The 23,476-nt window shown below is 40.8% G+C and overlaps 1 protein-coding gene across 6 annotated transcripts in view; it reads left to right on the top strand.

Moving 5' to 3' along the window:
* The window catches only part of PDE1C (phosphodiesterase 1C), a 274,362-nt gene that overhangs the window by 80,974 nt on the left and 169,912 nt on the right, over positions 1-23,476 (top strand). The window contains exon 1 of one of the 6 annotated variants that reach the window (XM_042475752.1): positions 20,508-21,186. The exons of the other annotated variants lie outside the window; for them this stretch is intronic. Within the exon in view, the coding sequence (XP_042331686.1) occupies positions 21,086-21,186 (101 nt within the window). The 5' untranslated portion in view covers positions 20,508-21,085. Of the gene's footprint in view, positions 1-20,507; positions 21,187-23,476 lie in introns of those variants that run through there. 6 annotated transcript variants of the gene reach the window in all.

The following is a 23,476-nucleotide window of genomic DNA, read 5'->3' as shown; positions in this document are numbered from 1 at the left end:
TATGGGAAAAAATGGCTCACAGATTGGAAACAATCAATATAGATTCCAGTCATGGGACACTAGCGATTGCAATTCTGTACATGACTGCACATATGGACAGTTTTCAAAAGTTGCAGAAACACTTGAAGTCAATGGCAAATAAACACAAACTCCCTCAAAACAAAAACAAAGACATACCTTAAGAAAAGAATTTGAAACAACTTTCTTGTCTATTGCTTTTTGTGCGTTTTTCAGGCTATGTGGCCATGTTCCAGAAGAGTTTATTTCTGATGTTTCGCCAGCATCTGTGGCTGGCATCTTCAGAGAATGCTGGCATGGAAGGGAAAGCCTTTGAAAGCCATTGAAATCCACAAACACCTAGACAATTTCGACAGGCATGAGGCAACCCTTAAAGTGAACAAGGTTTGGCTACCAGTCCTGAAAAAAAAGCAAGATGAAGACTCAACAAATGCAAATGAGAAATCTCCCAGGATCAGGGGTTTCCCAGCAGACAATGAACATTAATCAAGCAGAAACTAATCCTCTTTTGCAGACCCTCCCACCCTGAGGCCTGACATTAGCAGCAGAACAATACAGATGCAAATCACTCCTGCCTTTCCAGGTCACACAATATATATACCCAACTTCTTTCCAGGCAAGCATTCTCTGAAGATGCCACCCACAGATACTGGCGAAACATCAGGAAGAAACTCTGCTTCAACATGGCCACATAGCCCGAAAAACCGACAAAAAAGAAGTTCTTTTGTATTTACTCTCAAGTAAGTATGCATAGTAATATAGCCTTAGGTTCACCCAATTTCCATGTAGATTTGGACTAGTGTGCACATGGAAGGAGTTCATATCTCCCCCCCCTGACTTGAATCTTAACATTTGGCACTCTATCTGGGGATTAAAAACTGAAAATAATAATAATAAATAATAATAAAAATTTGTGCCAATGGATTTTTTTCTCTGTTTTTTCAAACCCTGATGTTTCTTCCCTACAAATTTTCAAATAAAAACCAAAGGTTTAAGCCTTCCCAACCTATGTGTGCATGCTCAGATTCCTCTTGGGAAACATTTGAGGTAAGGGAGGTCTTATGTTGCAGGATGTGTACAAAATGTATCATGTAGCTTGCTTGTGAACCCACTACCATGGCACAGCACATGAAGCACATGATGTGAAAGATACAACAGACTTTCAGCACATTCAGAATACACAAAATACACAGAACTTTGGCTCAGATTTTGTAAGATATTCTGCCCTCTATCGATCATCCCGTAATGGTGGCTTGCTATCAGACACTGCCTTGGTAGAAAAGGGAAGGAAAAATGAATTCTTCATTAATTCACAATTCTTTTACCCAGTAAAACATGGGGACTTTTCTGATCAGAGTTTTTACAGAAAAGGTCTACTTTCTTTTTTGAAATATTTAATTCGTAAAACATAGGCTACTGTTATCACATTTTTTTCTTGTCACATTGTCATAATAATGATACTGGTGTCTGAATCAGCTGTATCCTGCAAACAGTTCAGTCTCCACATATTGGGCAGAGTATGGGGAAGGCATTCCCAAGTCCCCAAACAGATTGGCTGCCTCAGATGTGGAGTACTCTGTGTTCTCTTTGCTAGTTTGCATGGCAGAAAAACATTCATCGATCAATGCCAGATTCCCTTATTTATTTTCCTGTTTTAAATAAACGGACTTTGCAGCAACTAACTGATGTTACTGTACACAGTTGTTGCTGAGGGTGGGGGGGGGGGGGAAGGCTGAAGGAGGGAAAGAACCAAATGAAGGCTGGTTCCACATCTTCTTCCTGTGAAAATTCAATGACTGTTGTCCAGACACAACCAGAGCCATCTACATCTATTCATGCTTTTCCAGAAACATAACATTTTTTTTTACACTATAAGGGTCATGGTTCTTTTGAAGTTTTTTTTCCAGGTTTCACATGCTTCTTCTGAACTTCAGATAGATGTATGGATAAAAAATGAGTTTTGCTTGGTGGGCTGTTCATTATGGCCTGTTCCAGACTGGCGATTTGTGTTGGTTTCTGATGTACAATTTAATGTCACTTCTTGATATTCTTTGTGTTACTTCTTGCCATATTTTGGGGTCATGTATGTGCATACTTGTGATGTGAATCATGACGGCATGAGCAGGTATGCCTGGTCCATTTGTTCCCGTATACATTTTTTGTCTACAATACTTTGGAAAAGGAGAGGGAAATACCTTGAAACAGCCTGTGACCAGTGACGTCCCTCTGGTTGGTGTCACCCAGTATGGGGTTGGGAGTGAACTACCTTCCCCTCCACACTTCCCAGCAGACTGCTGCAGTGCTTCCAAGCCCTTCAGGATCTGGCATGGCTCTTGCTGCGCTGGACCCTGAACCCCCCCTCAAAGTCCTTCAGGATCCACCATGGCTCTTGCTGCACTGGACCTCGAAGGACCCTCCCTCCTGCTACTGAGGGGTGGTGGTGGCACTGCAGTCTTCGAAGGGCCTGTTAGGGTCCGATGTGGTTGCTGGGCAAGTAGGAAGCTTGCCTAGTTGCCATGCCAGTTCCTTCAGGTGAACAACCCCAATGGGTGACACCCTCCCTCTGGGTGCACCCCCAGCACCCCCTAGTTATGCCACTGCCTGTGACTTGCAAAACATCATTTGGATGGGGAGAGGAAACGTGTAGTATAGCAACATAACCCTATATGTCCCAAAACATTTGCCTCATCCAGAGGACCCCAAAGATATTTATTACTGAAGATTCTTCTTGTCAAGATGAGACTAGTATTATCTTGAGTAATCTTGAATACTCAGAGCTGGTATGGTACAGACTAGCATGTAGGAGAGCTAGTGCATTCTGATCCAATGAAGTTTATTGGTGATTTTGGATCTTATACTGATCTGCCTCACAAGATTGGTAAGGATACAATGGGGAGGAAGAAGCACACATGCCACTTGGAGCTCTTGGAAGCAAAATGTGATACAAATGGAACAAACAATGAGTTTCATGGTATATCGTGAGTAAATCTAGCAAAATGGAAAAGAAGGTTGAAGGTTGTTTCCTGACTCAAGGATAGAGTTCAAATCATGGTGAAAATCATGGGGCGTAATATCTTGGCATGTAAGCTTGGCGAGTCACTAGCAGAGTGGAGTTCCCGAATAGCCAGTCAGAGTCAGGCTGGCTGCAAAGGTAGGGGATGCCTGAGGAGTAACTATAAAAGAGAGGAGTGAGTGGAAAAGAGTTAGTTGAGTGTGTCAGCTGAGAGTTTTAAGAGCCAGTTCAAGGAATGTTAATTTGGATCTGAGCCAGACTTTCACAGGATTCATAGTCTTGATGAAGGGGCATTATAAGGACTTGTATTTAGAGAATAAGAACACAGGTTAAAGTAGAAACAAAATCAGTGGGGGAACTGGAAAAGGAAATAGACTGTAACAAGTGAAGAGCTGTACATAATGTAACCACACAATTTGCGAACCAACTGTAAAAAGGTACAAACTTAATATCTGACTATAAATAAAGTTTCTATTCCTTCTTGTTTACAGACGAGTGGCTTGAATTAATTTATAACCAAAAACATCATAAGCATGCTACCAAAATAGTAAAACTCATAATAAATAAGGATACTGGGGGCCCATCCCTGAGTCACTTATTAAGGGAGGGTATTAGGGAAAGAATCAAGGGTTAAAGGGATGTATCTGGGTTAAAGAAAAAACCTCAGCCCATCATAAGAAAAGAACCTTGTGGTCACTGTGACAGTAAGTTTGCATGTTATGCCACAAAAGCAGTTTAAAAAGCTTTGATATACAGTAGTAGTGAGTTCAGGCATGTGAGGGAGAAAAGTAGAGTGCAAGGCTAATCCAGAAATTATAGTCATTAGACCAAGACAGTTCCACCTGAACTGAAGCCACTGTGTTTATACTGTGTTTTTAGTCATGTCTCTCATTCTCACTACCTGCATGCTCTCTTCAAAGTGAACATGTGAAAAAGAAAGTAGGGTTGGACACACAGGGCCTGGCAAAGTTACTTGTTTGGATTTCAACTCCCAGAACCCCCCAGGCAGTATGTCTACAGAATTTTGGGTGTTGTAGTCCCCCGAGGGGAAGAGAAGTGTGAGGGATGCAGTGGCTCAGAAGTTAAGATGCAGACTCTGATGATCGCAAAGTTGTCGGGTTGACAGTTTGAGACCCAAGCACTGTGTGACAGAATGAGATCCCCTCACTAGTCCCAGCTTCTGGCAACCTAGCAGTTTGAATGCATGTAAAAGTGCAAGTAGTTAAATAGGTACCACTTCAGTGGGAAGTCAAAAGCCTTCTGTGCAGTCATGCTGACTGCATGATCACAGAGTTGTCTTTGATAATGCTGGCTTTTCGGTTTAGTTACAGAGATGAGCACCACTCCCTACAGTTGGTCATGAGTTGACAACCCTTACTTTTTTTTAGTCCAACATTAACTTTTCCGGCCTTTCTGCCTAGGCTGGCCACACTCACTCAATATCTTCATTTGTGTGGTGGAGAGAGCTTTGGACCTGGAATAGTTCAGCAGAAAAGTCTGAAGGAGAATTCTACTACACTTGAATGGAATGCCTTTAAAGGCCTCTGTGACTAGAAACCTCAAAGAGGGCAACTGTGGACAAGTATGGCTCAGGTTGTCCTTAACATGTGAAAGAGCTCATAGTCAATCTAGGACCAAGACTAGAGAAGATCACAGAGGCTGAAGACATTTGCAAAATAAAATACTGATTACCATAAAGTAGAATGGGTTATTGCTAATTTGTACAGTTTATATAAGTGAGCTAACTACATGCTATATTAATTTGTCTCTTTATAAAATGTTTGTCCCAGTCCCTCTGATTAATTATTAATTAAAGCGATCAGGCAGACCCAGCAACATCAGGGACAGCCTGAAGGACGAGACTTCTCCCTCCTTTAACTGTCACCTTCTATTTTGTATTGTATTACAATTTTTACTGTACACCGCTATGATCATTGCGGAATAGCGGTCTATAAATAAAACATATTATTATTATTATTATTATTATTATTATTATTATTATTATTAATTGGCATGGTATTTTTTAAATGGATCTTAGCCGAAACAGTAGGCTATTCCTTTCTATTTCAGCTTGTGAGTTCCATTATTGAACATAAAGCCCACTGTGGTTTCTTCCCTCAGTCCTTAGCATCCATTAGGATTACAAAATTCTGTGATTAACTTGAGAGGTAGATAAGTGCACTTTCCAATATTCTTGGCAAGAGTGAAAATGTAATGTAATGTGGCTGGAAATAGTAATTTTAGTGAAGTAGGAAATACATTACTAGTGCACAAATGACGATGTCTACTAGAAATATGGTGGTGGGATATCAAGGAACTATTGTTTTTATTGTATGGGATGGACTACATTGAAGTACTACTGCCTTTCAGTGAATAAATGAAGGCATTGGGACCTTAGATGTAAATAGCATGTGTCACATTATAAATTGAAAAGTTTTGTGGTTAGGCCAAGACCAATTTATTCATATTTCAGTCCTGTTAAAATAAGTATGAAAGGTTGCTGATTTCAGGAGGATCCACATGCAGCTAACTTTGTCTGAATACAACCCTTTCCTTCAGAACAAGGTAAAAGTGAAAATCTTTTAAGGGCTGAAATTGCATTCTGTTAAAAAAAAAGATCCCAGCAGAAAGGACAACTTCTAGAGCAGCTAAAACAACTCCAAAGATACACAGAATCCAAGGTAAAGGCTAACTAGTTAAAGCCAATTGAGTTATCAAATAACAAAAAATTATTGACTTCACTTGGAATTTCAGCATTAAAATAAATCCAGAAATAATTTTCTAATTTATTAATTACTTAACTTGGAGACAGTGCTAAAGACCTAGGAACATTTACATTTTTCAGCTGTTGTTTTACCTAGTTCTCTCTGATTTTTGCAAAACAGAAGAATTACAATGTTAAGGTCACAGTATCCAAACCTGTTATTTATTTTATGATCAGCATATCATAGTTTAAGTAATTCCAAGATTAAAAGATTGTAAATGAGCAAATAATAAGGAGTGCTTGGAAGGGGGTGGTTTTCTTAATATCTAGATAGTCCTTCTCTGTTCTCTAGCAGTCAGTACATAAGAGGTTCCTCATCTGTCCCAGGAAAACTGAATCTTGAATCTTTAAACCCTGGGAATATTGGTTGTATCTATGTGGGAACCAGTAAACTAAAGAAATGGCAGGTAAGGCAGGGAAAGCAAGATGAGCATTTTTGGTTAGTTGGGTGAATGAGAAATAGGGTTTTCAAAAATTCAAGCAACTAATTCCTTTCCCCCCAAGCTCAGAACAGGAACAAGCACTTAGGTAAATGGGTGGGAGTAAAACGTATATGGCCTTTTCAACTTCATTCTGATAAAGCTTTTCGTGCAGGCATTAAACTTCAATTTAGATTTAATATAAATGTAATAGTTAACATTTCCCCCCTTTTGATATAAATTGAATTGAATTTGGATTTTTTAAAAAGCTTATTAATGATGAATTATATGCATTAACCCTCTTCTAATAACTTTCCTATCACCGTATAAAACATTTCAGTACAAAGAGTGAATACAAATGGAAGGAACTGATTCACTACTCATTATCTCTTCATCTGTAGGTTTTTCACTTGCTGATTCATGGCTGATAGTTGAGCTACACAATTATTTGTGTTAATCCGTTGCATAATAATTTTATGGTGTACTTCATTCTGGATTGTACATAGTACTTGTTGGCCTATTTAATTCCCCTATGTGATAAAACCCTCTTGTATTCAGAAAACTGGCATGAAAGTAGGAAGTCTCACCAGTCAATTGAATGATAAGTGTTGGTCTTAAACCATGGAGATCCAGACTCAGATCCCTATGCAACCATAGAAACATTCTGGGTGATCTTGATTCACTCACATACTCTGTGCCTAATAGATCACATGGAGTTCTGGAAGAACCACATTCACTACTTTGAGTTCCTTAGATGGAATGGTGGACTATAATGGTACTAAATAGCCTAATCTTTGTGTCTGGGAGCTATAGTTGGTCCAGAATGCTATGTCAGTGTTGTTAACTGGGAGTGGAGAGGGGGACCTGCAACACCCTTAAAGAAGTAATAGCGCTGTTGCTAGTACTGAGCTTGTAAAAACTGCTCACAATTTGCTCTCTCATTAATCTAAAGCCTTTTAATGACCTTAATGGTTTAAATCTCCAACACTGTTCATGATTTGTGTTGTTTCAACCAATTACATTCATTCGTTAATTATGTTTGATTTGCTGTTCATTGTAATCTAGTTTAATGTGAAGTCAAAGGCTTTCATGGCCGGCATCCATAGTTTTTTGTGGGTTTTTCGGGCTATGTGGCCAGGTTCTAGAAGAGTTTATTCCTGATGTTTCGCTGGTCATCTGTGGCTGGAATCTTCAGAGAATCTAGTTTAATGATTGGTTGATTTGGATTGGTTAAAACAGCGATTACAGTGTGTCCGCGTCATACGCGGACGAGTTTTACGTGGCTTCCAGCATATGCTGGAAGCCATGCCGGAAGGAAAGAAGCCATGCACCGGAAAAAAACAATGTCACGCACTCCTGTAGTGTGCACCCCACGTGCCACTGCCCCACCGCCGGGGGCACTAGCCCCATTCATTTGAATGGTGCTTGAGCATCCACATTTTTCCCTTACGCGGGTGTGTGTGTGTGTGTGTCTGGAACGGCTCCTCCGCGTAAGGGAAGGGATGACTGTAATCTTCTTTCTTAAAAATGCTGGTTTTTGAAAGATTTGCAACTTTTATATTCTGCTGTAACTTAGGGGAGGTGGTGGTTTTGAGCTTTTTAAAGGAAAGGCCGATGTGAAATAAGTCATCCGACAGATAGCTGAAAGCTACGAGGCAGTTTTATGGCTGAGTGGGGATTTGAACCCAGAATTTTCTCATCCAAGTTCTACTAAACTACACAGGTTTTAATTATATGAAAACTCAGTGGATTTTTGAAAGCTCCCTATAGCTGTTTCATACATGGACATCACTTATAGTGACTGAGTGATCAATGTTTATACCTGCAACTTTGCACACTGTTGATTTATAAACAACAGTGTAGCAATGCATAAAACATGTGTATGTGGATGCTTGGTATTGCATGTGACTGATAGAACTGTTAATGGGTTTTTTTTTAAACTAAGTGCTTTTTGTTTCAGGTTGCCATTGTTTGATTTGTGGTGGTTCAGGAAATAATGTGATTTCCCATTTTATTACCAGAGGTTTCCTTCCTTGGTTTATGATTACAGCTGGTGCATTGCTTTGCTGCAATGAAGTAACAGCAATATCTGGAGGGCAAATGCTCCCTTTGTAAGAAACCTGTGCCTACCTTTCTTTCATACTATAAATTTTAAACAGGCCCCCAAAACACCCACAAAAACTGCTCACGATTTCTAAGATTTCTGGAATTCTGTTAGATAGCTGCTGTTCTCTTAATATATTTGTGGAAGAATGAGTCATACCACTAAACTTGTTAAATAGTGGCAAAGGAAAATGTAATTTAACTTTCAGGTGGAAATAACTTTATATTACTGGAGGGTTTACAAGAGTGGACTACTTTTGGAAGAGTTTTATTCACAGCAGTGTGACCATGAAGGGCCACAGTTCAGCACCTCTGTGAAGGGCAACAGTGTTAATCTGCAGCAAGAAAAAATGAAAAAGTGTCCAGTGGTACTTTAAAGATCAATACATTTATTATGACATAAAATATTGTTCTCTGAAGTTTAATACATTTCTGAAAACATAATACATTTTTTTTATCCTTAAGAATCCTGAGGATTCTTTGACATTCCTGTTTGATATTTTGGGGGGAAACATCAATGTTAACTTAATCTACCTTTTCGTTTGCTTAGTGCAGAATTGGGAATGATGTGGCCCTCCAGATATTGTTGGACGCAGCTCCCAGCCAAAGCTGGGAGCTGCAATCCAACACTTGCAGAATTCTCAGCTCTGGTCTAGAGTGTGTTGTTAAGTGTGCTACAACAATTTTCTCCTCCACTCTGGGTGGTGATTTCTAGGCTATTTTGCTCTGGTCCCTTTTGTTTCTTTGCTCTTAATTTTCCACTTTCTCCCTTAGAATCATCTCCTGAAAGCTCTGCCTCAAAATCATCTATGGGGTTGTCTGCATGGGTCAAAAGCCTTGCATCATCTAGTTCAGATGATACAGGACAAACCCCTGGGGCCACAATTGGACCTGATCCTGGTAGATGAAACATGGATACAGTGGATCTGGACTGATCCTGGGGTAAACAGTTGTTACACCCCAGCTGTTTACATGGCCCCCGCCCATTCCTTACCTTGCTGTGCACCGCTCTGACTGAGAAGCCCCCGTTACCATTGTGATGCAGAAATGGGGTACCTGACCATGTGGGTGCAGTGAGGCACCCTGCTTTCTTGTCAGACACAGTGAGGGGGGGTCTTCTTAGTTGGAGCAATGGCACAGCAAGGTAAGGAATGTGCACCTATCCCAGTCCTGGGTCAGTGTGGGAATGGGTGTGTAAACACCCACCCATCCTTGCACTGACCCAGGGACCAACTCAGGTGAGCACCAGGTCCAGGCTTAGCCCATACTATTCTGGCCTGTCTGCTCAGCCCCTATGACAGTTCTTTAGAACCTCCCCAAAGGTTGTGTTGCAGACTTCATAGACTTCCAAAAAGTTCTGATATGTTCATCAGTTCACAACTGTACAGGTGTTCATTTAACTCACATATGTTAGTATGTATCAGATAGGAATGTTAGTTCTGTATATTCTCGACTATAAGAGAAATTTATGCCCCAAAATTGACCCTAAAATCCTGGGTTGACTTATATACGGGTCAGTACATTAATACGTCTTAGAAAGATCCTGTAGCAAGCATCGCTGTGATGCCCCACTCTTCCCCACACTTTGTGCCTAGAGGCAGGTGTGTGTGTGTGTGTGTGCGTGCGTGCGTGTGTGAAAGTGTTTCCCAATCCAGTTTTAAAGCCTTCTCTTCCCATCAAAGAAACACCTCGTTTAACTCCACTTCTTTCCCTTCTCAATCCGATTTTAAAACCTTCTCTTCCCATCAAAGAAACGCCCCATTTAATTCCACATCTTTCCCTTCCCAATTCAGTTGTAAAGCCTTCTCTAACAGCACAAGGGAAGTGGTATTAGGTGGTCCGGAGAAAGAGAAGGAGGGACGGAAGAGGTGTTTTCCCTGTTCTATCCTTTGTTATAAGCCATATAAGTTTTACCCTCAACTTATCCATGGGTCATATCAAAATCCATGCTTTTTACCCTGGAACCTTCCCTTGACTTATACATGAGGTCAATTTGTACATGAGTATATATGGTGGATGGAAACTCTTCTCAGAAATTAGTCACATAAAAGGGCAAAGTATATGAAATATGACTTCTCTTTTCCCACAATCCATGAGTTAGTATGGACCATTCAGGCTGGGAAGTCTTTGCACACAGACTTCTATGTATGCAGCCTCTGGAACAAGCAAGCCCATACCTATCCATGTTGATCCCTTTTGGAAGGACCTGTGAAACTCTGTAACCACTTTTCACAGGGAACATGGTGCTGCATTCTTACTAAACAAATTATCTGAGAAAATACAAGTGTTTCTTGAACAATAGGAGGAATAGTAGTGGGGAGATGCCTTTTTTGCCAGCTCTGTGGGTAACCAAACCATCTATGGTCAAATTAAAATTTAAGAGAGGACTTCTTAGTGCAATTGTTTCTACAAGTTGGGGCTTGATATGGCATGAGGAGTGATAAATTTTACCGCAGGGATTTGAGAGTTTTGTTGTTGTTTCTCTTGTCTTGGTTTTGTGCCCAGATAATATGAAGAGTAAAGCTGAGCCAAGGAAGGTTTGCACAAAATGGTTTTTAATTTGTTTGTATATAGAGAGCGAAAGGGAAAAAAATCATCATGAAGTACCTGGAATATTTTAAGGGAAACCGAGTCGTAGCCCAATAATGCTCTCAGAAAACAGGCTAAACCCCATCTAGAAGGCACAGTTGCCCACCTCTCACTCTGCTCCCCATGACACTACCTTTCTCTGGTGGTGGGATTGTGTATCCTATGAGGGAGGAAACTGTGCTGACAGTAGCAGTGCAGCCAGTTGGGTCTCCCATGTCAGACAGGCTTTTACAGAGAAGCCAAACTAGACGTGCCAAACAACTACTGGGCAGAAGCAGTATTAGTGAGGGGTGACACTGGCAGAGGGTTTCTCAGAGACAATGGCAGTCGCACCATAGCAAACAGTACTGTGCAGAAGGAGGCACGATAAACTTCTTTTGAATGTCTTTTACCATGAAAACCCCATGCAAACACACACAGAAAAGAGAGGTGCCTGTTACAATAGTACCTAGCTATTTTAATCAGGAAAAGATGACATCATAAGGTTCACTACAGTTTTCCCAAATTAAGGATGGAGGTAATGTTCAAAAAAATGGGACGCTCTGACCAAAATACTCCTGCACTGATGAGAGTGTTTGCAAGTTCAGGCTGTATTCTGTACAAAACCTGCATGTGTTTTTTCTGCACAGGAAAAAAACATGCCCAGGAGTATGGTTTTCTGGACAGAAAGTGCTGATTCCTGAACAAAATATCACTACTGTGAATTTTGCACAGAATAAGTCTTGAATTGCACACTTTCTGAAGACTCTTTGTGTAGTGGGAGGAAAATTGCTAAAATTATCCATTGCTTCCTTTGAGATTGAAATTAATGAAGTATATCCTTACACAAAATACAGGAAGGCAAAACTTTCCTGTCTGTCTGTCTGTGTTTGTTTGTTTGTTGTGGCATTGGAACTCACAGACATAGAGGGCTAAATGTCTCACCAAATTACAGTTCTCAAAATTCCATACCAGTAAGACTTGGTAGTTAAAGTAGTGTCAAGCTGGATTATTTCTGCAGTGTGGATACAACCTATGATGCCAAGTGTAATAAATGAACAACTACAGATTTTAATTAATGCTTCATTTATTACAGTTGCTTCATGGAGATGGTGAATGTACCTTTTAAAAAATGAATGTGGAACTGTAACTAGGGGAACATATATTATAGATACAACTCCTTTTTCCAGAGTATGGTATCCTCTTGAATACATGATGTTGTGTAACTCACACTGTTTCTATTAAGCTTTATATGTATATCTGAAATTCCTTCTCATGGAAGATAAAACAGTACTTAATTTGGATTTGCTTAGCCTATGGTCAATTAACTTGCCATTCTTGCAGTGGCCATTGGCTTGCTCTAAATCCAATTCAGATTTGAGTTACTGGAGTATCATAATTGCTATTTCCTTGTGGAGAGATTTATATGTTCCTTTGATAATGCATGGATGGTAACAAAAGAAATATCTACCTAGCAAGCCGGGGTGCAGCTATTGGGCTGGGTAGCTTCACTGGAGTCCATCAATCTCATTCACATGTTATTGGAGCAAAATGTGTTCAGGCACATGAAAAACCAATTATGTCACTCCAGGACATTTTTTAAACTATGAGCCAAATACAAAATGTGTAGCTGCCTGGGGTGGTCATGGTTTAAATTTCAACAGGAAAATTTGTACAGTTAATTTCAAGTCATGTAAAAAGTTGCTGGTGTAAGAAAGAGCTTGTGATAATCTGGAAAGTAAAGTGAGTAATGCAGCCTCAGAATCCACAGATCCTGATCGATCTCACGTCTCCCTGCCAAAGACACCCCCACTGGTATTTTCTCAGCAGTGTTCACCATGAAGAACTTTCTTTACTAGAACCTGAGGATCCCTTTCCTGGCAAGTCATGATAAGTTGTCAGGGTTATGCTAAGGTTGGTGTGATGCCAGAAAATGTTCAGTGTGCCATTCTTACAAGCGCTTCAATAGGGAAAAGTTACATAATACATTTGTGTCTGAAGATATCAGCCCAGAAGCTACTGTGGTCGTGAGTGTGAAAAGGTTCCTTGAAGCTATCAAGGTTTCTGCAAATAACAACAAGTAAATGCCCAGCAACAAAACTGTTAAAACTTGAGAAGAGAGAAATGTTATATGGAGATTTATTATGGAATGAGGCATCACCTCCATGTTCACCTCAAGTACTTGAGAAGTATGGGTTGTGAATTTTGTATAAAGAAATGAATGAAAACATGGACCTCAAGCCAGCCCCATCTGCTGTATGCCTATTGAATCAATGGGATTTACATATATATTGGCATAACCATTTAGCAGTTGATTCAATGGATCTATTCTAGTTGAGACTAGAAAATTGATTTAGGTCAAGGTGGGAATTCTGTGGGCTCCAGATGTTGTTGGACTGCAAGTACCAGCAGCACTAGCCAGCACAGTCTATGATGAATGCTGGGAACAACATCTGGATTCTTACCCCTGTATTTGGCTATGCTCTGTTTCTCCTTCCAAATAAAATCCAGGCATACATTTGAGTTTGTGCTTGTCACTTGTTCTTATTTTCTTTTAAAATGACATTTCTCACTTTCTTGGGAGTTCTGGATTATTCTTGTGTAAAGCTTGACTAGAACACTCTTCCATATTACTGCTGTCAAATGCAGAGTTTCTAGAGTTTATTCCTAATCTATATGAATCTGTGAGTGTTGCTAGTTGTGACTGTTAAGAAACAAAGCATGTGCACAAACACTGAAAATATACAACTGTTGTAGTGTTTTATACTATGGACATAAATAATCATCATATACTAACATATTTCTATTTGCATTTTTAAGAAGCACTATGACACTTCAGTAATGAGCCTGGTTTATGGTACTCTATTTGTATATTATCATTTAGTGAATTTAAATCATTTAATCTAGATTGTATAGCATTTGACCTATATATAACACTTGATATATTTTGTTTAGTTATGGGGAAATTTGCACTGTAAAAATGATACAGTTTGACACCACTTTCACTGCCTTGGCTCCATCCTTCAGAATCCTGGGATTTGTAGTTTTGTGAGGCACCAACACTTATTTGGCTGAGAAGCCAAAGAAGTCCCAGGTTTCCATAGAATGGTGCTACAGCAAGTAAAGTGGTGTCAAACTACAGTTATTTTTACAGTATAGATGGCACCCTGTGTTTGTGGATTTGGAATGGGAGATGTCCTTGTTCACCATTTTTCATATGCCCTTTTTATCAGCCAGTTAGATGATATTGGTAACCCAGTTTTAGAATTACAGACTAGAATATAGAATTAAAAGTAAAATACCTTTCAGATGAATCCAATGGTTATATCACTGAATGGGTGGCTGTCTTTGATTCCCTCTAGAGTGAAAATCTGTAATGAATTACTAGAGAAAAAGAAATTTGGTTCACCATAAAGGATATTTTTCTTGTGTTTATGTAAGTTCTATTGATAACTTAAGAGAGCCAGCATGGTATGGTGGTTTTCCTGTTGGACTATGACTCTGGAGACCCAGAGTCAGCCATGGAAACTTACTGTGTGACCTTGGCCAAATCACACTCTCTCAGCCTCTAAGGAAAATCAAGGCAAAACCCTTCTGAACAAATCATGTCAAGAAAATCCTGTGATAGTGTCACTTGAAGCAACTTGAAGGCACACAACAAATTGGTGGTTTAACCTTTCTTGGTCTTGTATTTTGGATGGGTACATATTAAAAGAAATTTGAATGTTACACACTTGCCTGTTGTAGGATATTGTGATATTTATAGCATAGCCCATAAAACGGTGATGATTTCATTCCATATATCTTATCTTGTGTTCTGCTGGTGGATATTTTTTTTTCTCCTAGTGATATGTTTCCATCAGTCTTAGCTGGTTCATGGTGCATACCTCAAATACTTGGAGCCTTGGTCTATTGTTACACTATCAACTTTGTCCCTTCTGTACAATAAAGGACACCTTAAAAATAGTCAGTCTAATGAGGCCAATTCTTCTCCAGTTAGGAGTTCTAGACTGATAACAGGCTTCAGTGCTGCAAAATATTTAGTGCTCCATGAAAGAAATGGAAATGGACAGAATGAAATGTTCCCTTTTAAAAATTCTGGACAGTCTTTTCTTAAAAGGCTTACTTGGATAATTTGTTAGTGGTGGGTGAGTAGCTCCTAGTCAGGGAAACCAGGTGATCAAGCTGAGTGAAGCATGAATAAGGGGAAAGAGATTGATGATGATGATGATGATGATGATGATGTGTGCCTGTATTAAGTAGTGTCCCTTTCATATTATACAAGCACTATGATTCCACTTAATTGTCATGGTTCCATACTATGGAATCCGGGGGTCTGCAGTAGGGAATTGCAGCCAGAGAGCAATAGTGCTTCATCAAACTACATATCCCAAGGTTTTCAGGAACCATGGCAATTCAAGTGGAACCGTAGAGTCATGTTTGTGTAGTGTGAAACATTCCTAGGTATTGTTCTGAGAGATGAAAAACCCAGGGCCCTGCCCTCAAAGCTTGCAATCCGATTAAAAGGAAGTAATAAAGTGACTATGGAATTAGCAGTTTGTGGCATTAATTTTATCAGGTAATAAAGCAATGTGCTATTAGAGAAGCACACAAAAAGAGAACCACTTGATCTGAGAGCTGCTATTCCAAGGCATTCCCAGTTGCTTTTAAGAGGACAGTAACATAATTGTAAGAGGGCAGCATAATTGTGTGTATTTATTTGTAAATGTATTTGTATCCTACTTTTTAGTGCTTAAAAGATGTCACAACTTTAAAAGCATCAAGGCAAAATGTAGGAGTGGATAAAATTTTAAAAAACTGAGAAAGAAATAACTTGTGAGAATGTAAAATAGGTCAAAAGCCTGGTAGAATAAAACAGTTTTAATTAAAAGTGCCTAAGGGTGTTTGCAGACAAAAGGCTCCCGTTATTCACAATTAAAAGGTATTCTGCAGCTATCCAACTTTCTTCTTTAACACATTTTATTTCTAAAAGAAAAGACTGAAGAAAGAAATGGGAGAAATTTGAAGGCAGTGTTTTGTAGACTTCCTAGAAACTTCCATTAATGGAGCAGTGCAACTGCACAGTATAAGTCTTGTCTGGAAGCACCCTAAAAGTCCACAGTGAGGTGACTATTGAATGAGGTGAGTGTCTTGAGGGGGGGGGAACCAGAATCTGGTTGCCACAACCAACTATCCTAGGCTGCATCTGAACTGCTGAAATAATCCAGGTTGATTCCACTTTAACTGCCATGGCTCAGTCTATGGAATTCTGCGAATTGTAGTTTGCAATGGCATCAAAGCTCTCTAATGTAGAGGGCTAAATGTCTCACAAAACTGCAATTCCCAGAATTCAATATCACTGAGCCATGGCAGTTAAAGTGGTTTCAAACTGAATAATTTCTACCATGTGGATGCAGCCCCAGCAAATCGTATCGTTTCCAATGGTGACATGCAGAGGAAAGTCTCTGATGGGTGGCCAGGCCGATATAGGAGGAGAAGGCTCTTCAGTTATTGTGGTATTATTGTTCTGTGTGTTTTTAAAAGAAAGAATCAAGTGAGAACAGTATTAACAAAGTATAAGAGGGAGGTATAAAATCCATAGAAAAGTGTTGAAACCACCTGAATATTCTGATAAGGGTAATGTCTGGCTGATGGGAAATAAGGTAACTGATTACTGTGAATGACGTTGGAGGGTGTGTGTGTGTGTGTGTGTGTGTGTGTGTGTGTGTGTATCTCCAACCTCCCCTCCTAATCTCTACTTAACATTAGTTTAAATTTCCTTCTCCCTTGGCACACTTTACCCCATTTTTCACCCACAATCCCAGCCTTCAATGGCAGGTTACAAACAGCCATTAGGGATGTCCTAAGGACGTCCCAGTTTGAAAAAGGGGCATCTCTTCTAGACGCCCCTTTCCCTATCATGGACTCAGTCCATACAAAATGGCGGCGCCCTGTTCATATGGGCGCCGCCATTTTGATGTAGCGGACGCTCTGCGTCCGCATGTGGCACACCAGAAGTGATGCCACGAGTGCGCCCTTTGGCACTCGTGGCGCCTCTTCCGGGGCCTGAGAAGGAGCGTGATTTCCGCGCTCCTTCTCTGCAGTGTCCGGGAGCCGTGCCGTTTAAAGGCTGTGGTTCCCGGATGCTGCAAGCAGAGGCGGAGCCAGGCTGCTGCTTCTCAGTGGTCTGTGACGCGCCATCATCAACCTTCAAGATTTATGGAAGAATTTCTATAGAAAGATTTTTTTAAAGGGTTCTTTCTCACTACACAATTGGAGGGCTGCAATTCCACTTTAATTGCCATGGCAATGTCCCATGGAATCCTAGGATTTGCAGTAGAAGGAGGATTGCAGAGAATTCTCAGCTAGAGAACTCTAGGGCTGCACCAAACTGTAAATCACAGGATTCTCCAGAATAATAAATAATAATAAAATTTTTATTTTTATCCCACTCCTTCCCACTATCAGGGCGGCTTACAACATAGGTTAAAAACAGTAGTGCCAAAAACAATATAAAAAAGATACCAATACAGCAAGGCAAACCATACAATCAATAAAACAATCAATAAAACTAACAGATTAAAAGCCCCTTAGCCCAACCTCTTGGCCACGGAAGAGGAGGGAGGCCCACAGGATTTTAGTCGGGGAATGCCTGTTGGAACAGGAAGGTTTTCAAGTCCTTCCTGAATTGGGCCAGGGTGGTAGTCGAGCGGAGCTCGGTGGGCAGCGTGTTCCAAAGGGCTGGGGCAGCCGTGGAGAATGTCCTCCGTGTAGTGGAGGATAACCTAGCCCCAGGCACCTTCAGTAATTGCTGCCCAGACGTTCTGAGGGTGCGAGGCGGAATGTACAGGGAGAGGCGGTCCTTTAGGTATTCTGGGCCCAAGCCATTTAGGGCTTTATAGGTAATCACCAACTCCTTATATTGAGCCCGGAAGCGAATGGGCAGCCAATGGAGATCTTTCAAAACCGGTGTTATATGGCTGGTCCTGGGAACGCCAGTGACCAGCCGGGCTGCCATGTTCTGCACCATTTGCAGCTTCCGAGTTTGGTATAAGGGTTGCCCCATGTAGAGTACATTGCAGAAGTCCAGTCTCGAAGTTACCAGAGCATGTACAACAGTTTCTAGGTCCCTCTGGGCCAGGTATGGGCGCCGCTGGCGAATAAGCCGAAGCTGATGACAGGTGCTCTTGACCGTCGCATTCACCTGAGCAGTCAGGTGAAGCGACGAATCAAGAAGCACCCCCAGACTGCGCACGGAGTCCTTCACAGGGAGCGTGACCCCGTTCAGGACAGGTGGAACCACCGCCATTCCTGGACCAGGGGAACCTATCACTAGTACCTCCGTTTTCTCTGGATTCAACTTGAGTCGGTTTTCCCTCATCCAGCCCATTACTGACTCCAGGCATGCCACGAGAGGAGAGACGCCATCCCCAGTCACTGCATCAGTCGGAGACATAGAGAAAATAATTTGGGTGTCATCAGCGTACTGATAACCCCGCGCCCCATGTCTCCGGATGATCTCTCCCAGCGGTTTCATATAAATGTTAAATAGCATGGGAGACAGAATGGCTCCTTGAGGGACCCCAGTTTTAAGAGCCCGCTCATCGGAGCACACGTCTCCCAGCTGCACCATCTGGGACCTCCCAGAGAGGTAGGACCGGAACCACTGGAGCGCAGTGCCCCCGATTCCCACCTCTGCCAGGCGTCCCAGAAGGATACCATGGTCTATGGTATCGAAAGCCGCTGAGATGTCCAAGAGCACCAGCAGGGACACGCTTCCCCTGTCGATGCTCAGACGGAGATCATCGACCAAGGCGACCATGGCCGTCTCAACCCCCGTAACCCGCCCGGAAGCCAGTTTGAAATGGGTCCAGATAATCCGTTTCATCCAAGACCGCCTGAAGCTGGATTGCAACCGCCCTCTCGATCACCTTTCCCAAAAATGGTAGCAGCGAAACAGGCCGATAATTATTATGTACCAGGGGGTCGAGGGAGGGCTTTTTTAGGATAGGTTTTACAATGGCCAATTTCAATTGTGATGGAAATAGCCCATCCCTCAGAGATGTATTAACTATCCGGCGTAACAATGATGTTACCGCCGGTCCCCCCTGGGCCGCTAACCACGAGGGACAGGGATCAAGAGAGCAGGTTGTCTTCCGAACACTTCCGAGGATCTTGTCCACATCCTCGAATGCAGCCATGGCAGCTAAAAGAGAATAATAGTGCTATACAGTCAGCCCTCCTTATCCACGGATTTTTTATCCATTGATTCAAGCATCCATGGCTTGAAATTATTCCAAAAAAAGTATACATTCCACCTGGCAAATCTTGATTTTTCCATTTTATACAAGGGACACCATTTTGCTATGCCATTGTATATAATGGGACTTGAGGATCCACGGATTTTGTTATCCACAGGGGATCCTAGACAAACCCCTGCGAATAATAAGAGCCCACTGTACTGTAATTGTGTAGTGTGAAAAGGGCAGAAAATACTGGGATTGTCCCAGTTCCCCACAATTCTATTGATAGAAGTAACTCCATCAACATAACAACTCCATTGGATTATGACCTGTAGGTGGAAATCGGTCATCTCTGAGTATTAAATATCAGCTGAGAAAAGGTCCTGGTCCATAAGCCAAATATCTTGATGGGTGCACTATGAACGGTATAGGTGAGTCCTTGAAATGCCTTGAAATGAAACTTCTACCTGTTGCCTTGGCTCATTTTATTGTGTTACTGATATCAAAGAGTCTTGTATCACCTTAAATACTAACAATTGTAGCATAAGCTTTCGTGGACAAGTGTGCTTCATCAGATCGGTATAGGATAATCCTTAGCTGGCAGATGTGTTGGTGCTGAGGGCAACACTGTAAAGTATTTAATAACACTGCAGACTAAAATGGAGAAAATAATCCCACGAAACAGAATTTACAGATTTCATTAACCTGTAGAAAACCACTGGAGGAGGTCACTGGGAGCATCCAGTATAATACTTTACAGTAAAGGGGAAACCATGTGCTTGAATCGCAGCTGACAGATACTTGACTCCTTTTCTAAAAACTTCCCTTGACTGAGAATTCATGAGTCCCTGAAGTAACCTTTTTCATGGGTCAATTTTTCTTACAGTTGCACTATTTGATCATGTTTACTTCGGCCAGCAATTAGCGACGGGTTTCATGGTAACCCACTCGCTAGTTCATTTTTACCTTTTCAGAAACTATGAACTAGTTTCACACGGCGGCTGCTCTCTTGCCGGCTGCTGGCTCTGCCCCACGAAGGCAAGGCTGCCTGCATTCATACAGATGACTTCTGCAGAGTGCATTAGTGAAATTGCTTCACTCCATTGCTTCTACTATTTTAATTGAGGCTGGCCTCTCTCCCTTTTGGATTATCCTCTCCTTCCTTTTCCCTACAGTTCTCTGAGCTTTTGCACATGAAGGAAAAAGTCTATGTACCTCTGTGTGTGTGTGTGTGAGTGAGTGAGTGAGAGAGAGAGGTTGGCCAGCCTTGTATTGAAAGATGACTTTTTCCTCTGTTGTCGGTTTTCTTGCCTGTCAGCAAAGCGGCTGGTAAGTGGAAGAACACGAGAAGGGGAGGGCATTTGTGGGTGTGTGTTGCAAAAATTGAGAGAGAGAGAGAGAGATTCAGCACTGGAAGGAATGAGAGCTGCCTTTCATAGCAGAGAGCGAGAAAGAAGCAGGGTCCAGCAAATAGCAAGGCAGATAATTGGGAGTTGTACATCTGCCAGTACTTTTGGGCCTCCCATTCAGACATCTTAATTGTCAACCAGGGCTTTCTACTCCACCCTCCCTTGCAGTGATAAAAGATAAATCAAGCTGATATCACTCCTTGTATCCTTAATGTTTTTTCTAAATAATAATAATAAATAAATAAAATAGGTGGCTGGATTCAATCTGGAGATCAGCCTCTAATCCCTTCCATCACTCTGAGGAGCATGGCATGCCATCACAACTACCCCCAGCGTACACCTGGAATTCTTGCTGGTTGCACATGCTCTTTCTAATCAAAGTGTGGAGCAAGGGGTTGGGAGGGGAGCATTTAGGCACTGAAAAAAATGTTTGCTGCTTTTGGTCAGTGTTAAAAAACAACAACCTCAGAACCAACCGTGAAGAGTGTGCATGTTTCTGGGGACGTATTCATTTTCTCTAAGCTTTAACCAAGTGCACACGTAGAGCTATGGAGTCTCCGACGAAGGAAATAGAAGAATTTGAGAGCAACTCTTTGAAGTACCTACAGCCGGAACAGATAGAGAAAATATGGCTTCGTCTCAGAGGACTGTAAGTAAAAAATTATTACTTTATTTTCTGTTCCCCCACTCTCTCCCTCCTCTACCTTCTGTGATATTGTTTTAGACTTCAGTTTTTTTCTATGTACTTTTTAGTACAATCCAATGTCCTTCACACCTGCTTACTGTATTGTATGTCCAGTAACTTCCAGTCACTCCAAAGGATAAAACAAGCCCAATATTTTACCTGCAGTACAAGAAAATTGCATGTTACAGTGAAAAAAAGTCATTTAGACTGGCATATTTCAATGATACTTTAATACACAATTGTGAAGGAAAACCAGACACACCTGTCATATAAAACACAAGAATATGCACAGCTCTGTTTACTTGTTTGCTTGTACATTCTTCTCCCCCACCTACCTGAGTATCTCAGAAACATATGGAGAAAGAAAGTGTCAAAATCCACATTTAATGGTAGGAAGTTCAAAGACAGTTTGCATAATGTTTGTGTTCATGATTCTGTTTGTATTGGTTCAGTTCCACTTTTCAAAGGAGTACAGTTTGTGCCATACAGAAGGTAGTGCATGAAAGGGAAAGGTTGAGGTACCGGGTTTGTTTTTTCATGACTGGATTGCTTGTTTCTGTCTGATGTTTGTGTGTGTGTAGGGGGGGTGAGGGTGCCTCTGTGTGTGTGTGTGTGTGTGTGTGTGTATGACAAGGAATTATTAGAAATGCTAAATCTCTTTAATGCATGTACAGTACTTGCTTTATTCCGTTTCTGATCAATCCTAAAAAGACCGTTAGCATGTTAAGCTGCATCTGTCCAGATGTTCAGAACATAATGTCTCTCCCTCCTCCCTTCATCTTAATGTAGCAGAATGTGATTTCAGTGGGGATATGCTGCTTATGAGAAGAATACATAGCAAAAAGTAACTTGACCCCTTCTCTTTCCAAACACCTTTCAAGAAAGCAAACACAAATGTTAAGCAATCTTTCATCCTATTGGGGATATGTTTTAACTTGGTGATAAGACATTTTATTTAAAATGCTGAATTGATTTTGAAAGCATTGTAATTACTTAAGACCAGAATGAAATTACATCTTTCTGAAGATCCAGAATGTCTATTTTGTAAAGAAATGCAATCAAGCAAAATAACCAGTTTCGCATAGCAATTCCAAACAGGACAGTTCTTTAAAACAAAAAAAGACTTGATTTTAAAACATCTAAATATTGTCTCTGATTGTCTTAAGCAAGCTCTACTAATTCAGAATATTATTGGTGAAATGCCTATGCATCTTCTTAGTCAACAATATCCTAACAATCTACAGTATATCCTGACTGTGAAAGTTAACTACTGAACTTGTGCATTTGGGTTTTAATTTGTTTTTATTAGTTCTTTGTAAGAGTGCTTTTATTGATAGTGATTTTATAACTTTGAGATGTTTTGGTCAAAGGCTGTAAATAAACATATATACACACACATACATACAACTACTGATCTGATTCTTCCTGGACAAATAGCTAATTTGAAGGGTCCAGGTTGTATCTAACGTAATGGTTTCTCACAGAATGATAAAGCATTCAGAATTCCTTCTGAGCTAATAGTGCTCTTTAGATGCAATCACAAGTGAAATTGTAACTTTGGAGCATTATGATATCTTTCTACTGGAAGTTGCATGTTTTAGATTTTGATGACCCAGTATTTGAGTTGTGGACGTAACTATTTGCAAACACAGAGTGCACTGCACAGGGTCAGTTCTGTACTATGAATATTTCACTGTGGATCTCTTAATTTTCTTTCCTTTTTAAATCTCCCATGTGCAAACAAAAGCATCCTGTTATTTTTAAACAAACAGCTACCCTTACATAAAGACACGCAGTAGAAAAGTTCAAGCAACATTTTCCAGAAAAGTACACAGTTCTGTACAAATACATGTAATATATTCACCCACTGGCAGAATAGGGATCATTTCATCATCATATTATTTCTCTGGAGAGTAATTCTTTAGGAAGGCAAACAGAACACATTGGCAAAGGAATATTCGCTTAACAGTAGTACTGTAGAAGGAATGGTTGCTACCGCACAAATCAGAACTGTTTTAATAGTGTTTACATTCACATGGAAAGGATTGCCCCTGTATTAATATTGGTTTTGCCAATACACTGGGCTACCAGACGAACTCTGCATTTTGCCACAAGCTGATGTATTTGTATGCTTTTTAATTTTCAGACTGGGCTGGGGAAAGAATCTCAGATTTTCAAGACCTATTAAAAAGGAAGTGGCCAAGACACCAAAAGGTGGATGTGCAGGTGGAGATGCACACATGCAGTGAGGGTT

Source organism: Sceloporus undulatus, chromosome 6 (assembly GCF_019175285.1).
Source record: "Sceloporus undulatus isolate JIND9_A2432 ecotype Alabama chromosome 6, SceUnd_v1.1, whole genome shotgun sequence".
Classification (NCBI taxonomy): domain Eukaryota; kingdom Metazoa; phylum Chordata; class Lepidosauria; order Squamata; family Phrynosomatidae; genus Sceloporus; species Sceloporus undulatus.
The sequence above is the reverse complement of the archived record's forward strand: the minus strand, read 5'-3'. Positions and strand labels throughout refer to the sequence as shown.